Source organism: Phlebotomus argentipes, unplaced genomic scaffold, assembly GCF_947086385.1.
Source record: "Phlebotomus argentipes unplaced genomic scaffold, Phlebotomus argentipes genome assembly contig_6, whole genome shotgun sequence".
Lineage (NCBI taxonomy): Eukaryota > Metazoa > Arthropoda > Insecta > Diptera > Psychodidae > Phlebotomus > Phlebotomus argentipes.
The window spans coordinates 3,243,025-3,251,226 of record NW_026776145.1 but is presented as its reverse complement, the minus strand read 5'-3'; the positions used below and the strand labels follow the sequence as shown (position 1 = coordinate 3,251,226).

Sequence of the window (8,202 nt, the reverse complement as noted above, 5' to 3'; positions counted from 1 at the left end):
TAACCGACATATGTCTACGAGAATGTTCCGAAAAATTACGCATGAAAATTTAGCCGAAAAATTAAATATTCGCCATTCGCATACCTAGAATCCATAAGAAATCACTCTACTTGGAATAATAGACGTTCCCTATAGGATTAGAAATATTTATTTCAAAGTACAAAAAGATCTGCACGGTGGTAAGATTGTGCTCAAGCATAAAGAGGATACAAAACTTATACTGCTCATTTTATCTATCCTTGATTTAAAAATATAATATAGAAATCCTATTAACTTGATTCCAAAAAATTCACATCATCGACATACAAATCTGGCCTACTTGGATTACATTTTCAAAAGTCTTTTAAACTAGATATCAGGAAAAATAATAGAATCAAGGCGATTTAAAAAATCAGCAATGCATTTAGCTTCTTTAGTAAATTGTATTCACATTCAATATTTATTGTATATTATTTGTCATTTTAGTAGAAAAAAGAATCCATTTCGTAAGAAAGAAAACATATAAAGATTTCAATCAACGCTGACATCAAATCTAAATGCTAATATTGCGTTGCTGGTGCGACATTGGCTCTTATAATCACAACTTAATAGCGTCATCAAAAATCACATAGAAACACTAAAGGAAAATCTAAAAGGCTTCGTTGAACACTTTCTCGGTACTGTCAGCTTCCTTTCGCACATACTCATTGGGATCCACACTCAGCTTGAGCAGCTCCTGCATCAGTGGCTTCAAATACTGGTCGGGATTCGGCTGCACCACCACCCAATTGGCATACTTTGAGAGAGCCCAGCACGTGGTGTAGCGCACGAAAGCCTTCTTGTCCGACAGACAAGATATCAAGTAGAAAATCAGCTCGGGAAGATCTGGCTCAATTTCCTGCATGCAGCCCTCCGCGATGGCCCCCAACGCCAGTATTCCACTCTCCTTGATTTCACAGACTTGATTGAAAACGGTCTCATCGAGAAGCGGGTACAAGATGGTCAGAATTCTCTCACCAAACGCATTGGCCAATGCATTAAGTGCTCCCACAATACTCATTCGCAGATTGCTATTGTGCCATGATGGGAGCGTATCATCATCCTGGCTATCTTCATCCATGCTCCCATTCTTATTGCCAGTTTGCATTCTCATAAGTTGACCGGTCAAATCCTCGACGTCCTCTTCAAAAACAAGGTGCTTGCTTTTGTAGCGCAACCCACGAATGAGGATTGGAACAAGGCGTGGCAAATATGGTCCGAGCTGATCCTGGCATCCGGGCTGAGTCGCCAGAATCCTCCAGAACTCCATTGCCTCGGGGGCAATTACATCGTCGTTACAAGTCTGACTGTGCTTCAACATGCACTCAATTATTTGATTCAGGTAAAGCATGAGACGATCCTTTCGATACTTCAACACCATGCACAGTCCCTTGCAAGAATTTGCACTTACGGTGACATCCATCTCATCGGTCAGCAGGCGTAAGAAGGTCTCGATGAATGCGTCAGCGTGATCATTGTGCAGCTCCGTTCTCCAGAGAATAACAATTGAGGCCATTAAGAGGAGGAGGTTGCTACGAATCTGGTTTTGCTCGGCACATTGATGGTTGGACAAAGGTTCAAACTTCGTGATTAACACATTCAAATGGTTGTCCAGCAGTGGATTAATTATTGGTGTTTCATCATATCCTTCGTATCCTACTGCGTCATACCCGAACATGTTCTTCAACACTTCAAGAGCTCCATTGGCTTTCTCGCACCCACTGTAATTCGGCGTGCAAGCCTGCGAGTGCAGCATGTCACACAGAATGGGAATGAGATTCGGCCACGTTACCAGACCATCCTTGCGGACAATCACACAGATCAGATTCGCAACTTCCTCTCGAATTTTTGGCGATGGATTGATCAAGGCCATCAAGCAGTCCTCTTTCAAAGAATCGGTAATCACCAGATTCCCTTCGTGTTCACTGATTTTGTAGCTTAAAACAAATGCACTGAGAGATCGCACTGTTTCTTCCTCATTTGTTAGCTTTATCACCACGTAGAACAGGCAGTAATAAAAATCTGGGAACAGCCCTAATTCGTCAATTATCTGAAAGGAAACCATCGAAACCATAGATGATAAAATAATAAGAAATTGAGATGTGCCGTGTGCCAAATTTATCACCTTCCATGCATTCGTTCTAACGTCTGTATCACACAAGTCGTCATCACTCAGAATTTTTATCAACTGCAGAACTGATTGCAGTTCTTCTGCTTGTGGCTTCCAATCCCAAGGCATCCTTTTTGTCTCTTCTTGCAGCCACAGAAATTTTCCAGGGGCACACAATAATGGCGCTAATCCCGTTAGACCGAAAGCCACGCTCAATTGTTTCGCCTCTTTTCCACCAACTTCTGCAATATCTCTCAGTTTTTCAACTAACTTAAGACCCTCTACACTTTATTTGCAACTATAAGGTCAATATTTCTGTACTTTAAACACACTTCCTTCGCGATTATTGCGTAATTATCACTTAGCACAAGACTTTTTCAACTCTTTCGCATTTCATCCGCCACAAAATTATCTTAGCCCAAAAACTGGTCTAAGAATTACGCCACCTTGCGGCAAAAAATTTCTCCTGCTCTTGACGTTTAAGGTTGGAATTTGCCGGAATATTTATGATTTTGGGGCTGTTTGCCGCAGAAATTAAATGGATCCCCGCATAGACAGCTCCAAGTGGAAGCCTCGCCGTGCTCGTGGGACTCCATCCTACAGACACCGCAATTACTTCGCGCTTGGTGTTCTCACAGTTTCAGTCGCCTTTGGCTTGTTCGCCGTGTAAGTTTATTTGCACGTATGGTTGTTTTCTGGAAAATTCTAAGGTTTTTCGTCTCCAGCTTCAATCCACGCTTCTACAATTTGTACGACAAATACGAGCCTAGATTCAGAGACTCCCAGGAAGAGCTTGATAGCAGACAATACATGAATCTTGTGCCGTTTAAATCAAAGGACGAAATTAAAGAAATCATGGAATTTGAACGTGAAATGCGTAGTGAGAAGTAAACCAGACGAGAGATGGATAAGAAGCGCGACAAGTTTGCCAGGTTGCGCTCTAAAAATTGTAGTAAAATGTAAGATATATTGTAGATCAAATATATTTGGCCTCTGATTTATTATAACAAGCATATCTCTGTTGCAGCGGTTCCAACAATGCAGGCACCACACAAATCACCAAATTCTTCAATCCTAAAATCTCCTCTTCAGTTAGCGGCACGATTGCCAGTGAAGTCTTGAGTCAGCAGAGTCAGAAGAGTGGACACAATGACGCTGGAAATGTCACAGATAATTTCATTGATCTTGATGAGGAGTCTTCCAAGGACTCTGTGTCTGGGAGTCAATCGCGACCGCGTAGGGAAAAGGCTGAGCAGTCAGGCAAGAGAATGAAAAAGCGAGGGAGTTGCGTAGAAAGAAGAGGACCCAAAAGCAAGACGAGGAAAGTGTCAGATGAGAAATTCCTCAATAAGTTTCTGGTGAAGAAAAGTATTGCAGAGAACATCAATCCGGATGACCTGCAATTGGCTCTGGCCCTGTCGAGATCCATCACAGAAAGTCACGAGGAGTGTTTAACAGTTCAAATGGAGGATGATGACTCAAGTACATCCCATTCGTCTAAATCTACGGCGAAATTCACTCTGGAAGAGTACGGATTCAAGTCCAGTACTCAATATAACACAAAAATGAGGAATTTTCTGGGAATGGAAGAGCTCAAGGGCTTCCGGAAGATGTCTCCTCTTCTGCATAGGAATCCCAAAAAGCAAAATCGGCTATTCGACGAAAAGATAAATGAACTTCTGAGCAAATCCATCTGGGATGAGGAAGACACTCGAAAAGAGAGATTGCCATACAATTTTCTAGTGACCACTGAGAATCATCTTAAGTGGACGAATCATGGTGATGGAATTATGAGTCTGAACAGTAATTCTGAGCTATCTTCCAATGTATACTCCTGCTATTACAAGGGAAACCTTGTGAAGCCGTCCTATACGATGATCACTGCTCTTTTGAGGAATTGGGATGAAATTCCAGGGCGAGAAATGTCTCCAAGCCGCACCCGAAATATTAAAGTGGTGGAAAATGAAGCGGAAATCGAGGGAAGTATTGAATTTGAGCAATTTGATCGCTCAGTAAGATCGGAAACGCCGGATATCCTGCTAAGTGATGAAGATAACGCAATGGAGAGTTCACAACGAGAGAGTATGTCTATAGAAATATTGAGTGATGAGAAGGAGATTCCTGAGACGCCAGAAGAATTGATGAAGTCTAGGACAATTGGAGAAGAACAGCAGGAAGATCATGAAGTGAAATCTTTGAGTTTTGGGAGAACCGAGTCGAAGAGCTTCTTGGAAATGGACGACAAGATAATTGACGAGGATGTGATCGTGATCGAGAGCGACGAGGAGGATAAAATCAACCAGAGTATCAATAAGATTATAGAAGATCAGGAAACGAAACATCTCGGAAAGAAATCCGTCTCGGATGGGTTTCTTCTTTGCCAGAATCGCAGTCAATTAGCAGATGAATTTGATCATGAGAGTTTTTTAAAGGAGAGCAGTCCTATTTCTTCGCAAATCAATATAAACTCTCTCTTATCCGGTGACATCATTGAAGAGGAACCTGTGAAAGTCTCTCAAGGAAACGAAAAGGAGGTGACATTTGTCTCTCAGAGCTTGAAGAATCAGGATATTTGTGTGGTAAAGAGAAGGGCAGTCACACCTCCTCCAGATTTTGATAGTTTTGACGAGGAAGAAATTCAGAAGCAGCTGAAGAAATACGGTCTGAAAGCCATCAAAGGACAGAAGGCGAAAACTCTGCTGGAGCATATCTACAACCAGTTGCATCCTTTCATTCAAGTGGAGGACGAAATGTTCCAGCTGAAGTGCAAATATGGCTTGATTGATGCGGAGCCGGAGCAGACGAAAGTGGGTGAGAGTGGCGCATTGCCAGAGCACATGGACATTTTGTGCAAAGATGATTTCCTTGGAAACGTCGAAGCTGAGAAGTGCATACTTTCATGTCCTCCGAGGAAGAAATTGCCCACTTGTGCTGTTCCTCTGCACATCGCCTTCTACAACTTCCTGCAATGCAACAAGGAGATCCATGAGCAGATCTTGCAATATCAACCAATTCCTCTGGAGACAATTCAGGGACACTTCAGAGACATGGGAATGAGATTCGAGGCAAATGTAAGATATTTTCTTCGCTGCAGATTTTAAAATCCTATCAGAGTTAACGATTTGTTAATTTTTAGGACTTGATTGAGTTTCTAGACAAGACTTGCGTCACTTTTCAAGGGCCAAACAGTGGAAGTCGCACGTGTAGAAAAGCATTACCGCGCAAAAGCAATACAAAGGAGAAGAAATCATCCGACGAGTGTGGTGAATAGAATGACACTTCTTATCAGTGACATCATAATTGCAAAACCCTCGGGAATTCAGTGAACAGTGCGATCCGATTGAATAAATAATTTATGTCGTCTAGCCAATTGGCAGTGTGATTCTATTTTCTTTGTCAAGCCTTATTACAATATTATGAAGAATGTTGGGGGAGTTGATACTCCAACACACTCTCGGCGCGTAGCATTGGAGTGTCGAGTGAGCACACAAACAGATTATTCACGGAATGAATGAGAGTGATATTCGTGTTTTCCTTGTGCCGCCGTGCAGTTGCTTTTATTTCTCTTCCCCATTCGTGTGTTTACGCGCTGAGAAACACGCTTTTGGATTCGTACAAAAAATAGCATAAAGTGTGCAAAAAAGCACGAGTAATTGTTCTTTTTATTGCCCTTTCCAGCGACTCAAAATAAATCTTGTGTAGTTCAAAGGTTCACATCGCACTCTGATATGATTTTGAGTGGGAGATAAACGTAATCAGTGTGTCGGAGAGTCTCTCAGTGTGTAATTCTACACTCTATTTGGTGGAATAGCATGAACTGGCTGGAGCGTCGCGGGCGCGGAAGAATATTTTCCAGTGACTCTTGAAGTGTGATCGCGGTCAAGGAGCAATGGGCGACGGGGAAAGGTACATTGGGGCTCTCGATGTAGGGACAACGACCCTGAGATGCATGATTTTCAACCGTTCCCTCCAAATTTGTGGCTTCGCGAGCGAGCAGGTCTGTCTATTAGCAAATAATGTTTCATTTAAATTGCTAATTGGGGATTAAATCTATTTCTCAGGTACAATTAATATACCCGAAAGTGGGATACACTGAAATCGACCCGGATCAGTTTTGGGCGAGTGTGGTGAGTGTGATCAGGAGTGCGTTGGAGAGTGCGAAAGTGTCTGCAGATGAGCTGGAGTGCCTGGGAATAACTACTCAGCGGTGCAGCTTTATCACGTGGCATCGGGAGAGTGGGAAGCCCTTCCACAACTTCGTCGTGTGGAATGACATGCGTGCCAAGGAGCTGGTGAAGAAGTGGAATGAGAATGTGCTGCTCAAGTCCTTCCAGGGAGTCGCGAAGTTCCTCCATCTAATCACACGCAACAAGCGCTTCTTGGCGGGCAGCGTGATGAAGTTCATGAACAGCCAAGTGACGGCGCGCCTGGCTTGGATGATACGGAACAATGATGATCTGAGGAAGGCCGTCCAGAATAAGACCGCTTTGTTCGGCACCATTGATACGTGGCTTTTGCACAAATTCCAGCAAGGTCTCGCCGGTGGCAATAAAAAGCCAATTGATCACATCACGGATGTCACGAATGCCTCTGCCACCGGGCTTTATGACCCATTTCAGCTCAACTGGGCCGAATGGACATTTTCACTCTATGGCATCAGTGCAGACATGATGCCGCGCGTTGTGGACAATTCCCACGATTTTGGTGTAATTGATAAGTCCATCTTCGGCAGTGAAATCAAGATTGGCTGCTCGGTGAGTTGGTAAAATTCAACTGAATTTGCATAAGAAGCTGCCCAAGAATTACCTTGAGATTGTGAAAGTTAATGAAAGTGGTTAAATTTTAACGATTTTGACCCATAAAATGAAAGATTTGCCGATAATCCCGTGCAACAATATTAATTTCTCAAAAATTTATCCTTGATTTTGGGCTAATTAAAATTTATGAAGGTCTCTGCAAGTTTATTATCTCATACAAAAAAGCCGGGATAGTTTTTTGAAGTACCACTAAATTAAGAAACACTTCCACGTGATGCATAAAAATGATAGGTTTATAATCTTGTGGGTTGAACAAACATTGAGATATTATTATTGATTATTCCAGATTGCTGACCAATCTGCTTCGATGTGGGGTTCTTGCTGCTTCGCCAAGGGAGACGTGAAAGTCACTCTGGGCACCGGAACTTTCATGAATCTGAACACTGGCAAGGAATGCCACGCGTCGGTGTACGGATTGTATCCTCTCGTGGCCTGGAGCGTCTTCAATAAGGAGACCAACTCCCCCGAAGTGATGTATTGCGTCGAGGGACAGTCTAGTGACACAGGATCACTCATTAGATGGGGCATAGATTTCGGTCTCTTCACCGATCCTTCGTGCTCCTCCGATATGGCCTATTCCGTGGACGACTCAGAGGAGATTTTCTTCATCCCAGCCTTTAGTGGACTCGGTGTAAGTGCAGAGAAGTGTTTGCCAGAAGAGTTGAAGGCTTTACAATGACGTGTCTTTTAAATAGGCCCCATTGAACGATGCAAAAGCCGCCACTGGAGTCATTGGCATCCGTCCGACCACCACAAAATCCCACATCGTGAGAGCCTTGCTGGAGAGCATCGCCTATCGCGTGACTCAACTCTATATTTGCACTTTGGATGAAACAGACTTCAAGTTCTCAATCATTCGAGTGGACGGCGGTGTCTCAAGAAATGACTTTGTTTGCCAACTCTTGGCCAATTTGACGGGCTTGCAGGTGGAGAGGACGAACAATTCGGAACTTTCGGTAATGGGAACGGCCTTTCTTGCCGGGCTAAATGTGGGGATCTTCAAGAGTCGACAGGAATTGCTGGAGAAGAGAATTGTCGAGAGAGTGTTTCATCCTCAGACAGAATACATTGAGCGATGTAAAAGTAAATTTCACCGCTGGCACGAGGCTGTTGAGCGATTCAGGAATTGGTACGATGAGAGCTAGTTGATCAAAGATTTACTTACAATGCGAATAAAAAGTATTTTTGCAACTTTTGAAATCTGAAGCGTTATAAATCAGGTGGGAATTTAAAAATTTGAGGCGGTAAACTCGTCGA

At 43.1% G+C, this 8,202-nt stretch overlaps 3 protein-coding genes across 3 annotated transcripts; 2 read left to right on the top strand and 1 right to left on the bottom strand.

Moving 5' to 3' along the window:
* Nucleotides 1-138: 138 nt before the first annotated feature.
* LOC132264868 (transportin-1-like) lies at nucleotides 139-2,548 on the bottom strand. Its single transcript, XM_059765206.1, has 2 exons — nucleotides 2,144-2,548; nucleotides 139-2,068 (listed from the first exon to the last, which is right to left on the bottom strand). The coding sequence occupies exons 1-2, from the start codon at nucleotides 2,255-2,257 to the stop codon at nucleotides 629-631; spliced, it is 1,554 nt and encodes a 517-aa protein (XP_059621189.1). The 5' UTR covers nucleotides 2,258-2,548; the 3' UTR covers nucleotides 139-628.
* Nucleotides 2,549-2,578: 30 nt separating this feature from the next.
* Nucleotides 2,579-5,593, top strand: LOC132264849 (structure-specific endonuclease subunit SLX4). Its single transcript, XM_059765183.1, has 4 exons — nucleotides 2,579-2,794; nucleotides 2,854-3,087; nucleotides 3,156-5,199; nucleotides 5,265-5,593. Exons 2-4 carry the CDS (start codon nucleotides 3,032-3,034, stop codon nucleotides 5,397-5,399), a joined length of 2,235 nt encoding a protein of 744 aa, XP_059621166.1. The 5' UTR covers nucleotides 2,579-2,794; nucleotides 2,854-3,031; the 3' UTR covers nucleotides 5,400-5,593.
* An 83-nt stretch (nucleotides 5,594-5,676) lies between these two features.
* On the top strand, nucleotides 5,677-8,145 carry LOC132264859 (putative glycerol kinase 5). Its single transcript, XM_059765195.1, has 4 exons — nucleotides 5,677-6,125; nucleotides 6,190-6,882; nucleotides 7,232-7,576; nucleotides 7,641-8,145. Exons 1-4 carry the CDS (start codon nucleotides 6,018-6,020, stop codon nucleotides 8,088-8,090), a joined length of 1,596 nt encoding a protein of 531 aa, XP_059621178.1. The 5' UTR covers nucleotides 5,677-6,017; the 3' UTR covers nucleotides 8,091-8,145.
* The last annotated feature ends 57 nt before the right edge of the window (nucleotides 8,146-8,202 follow it).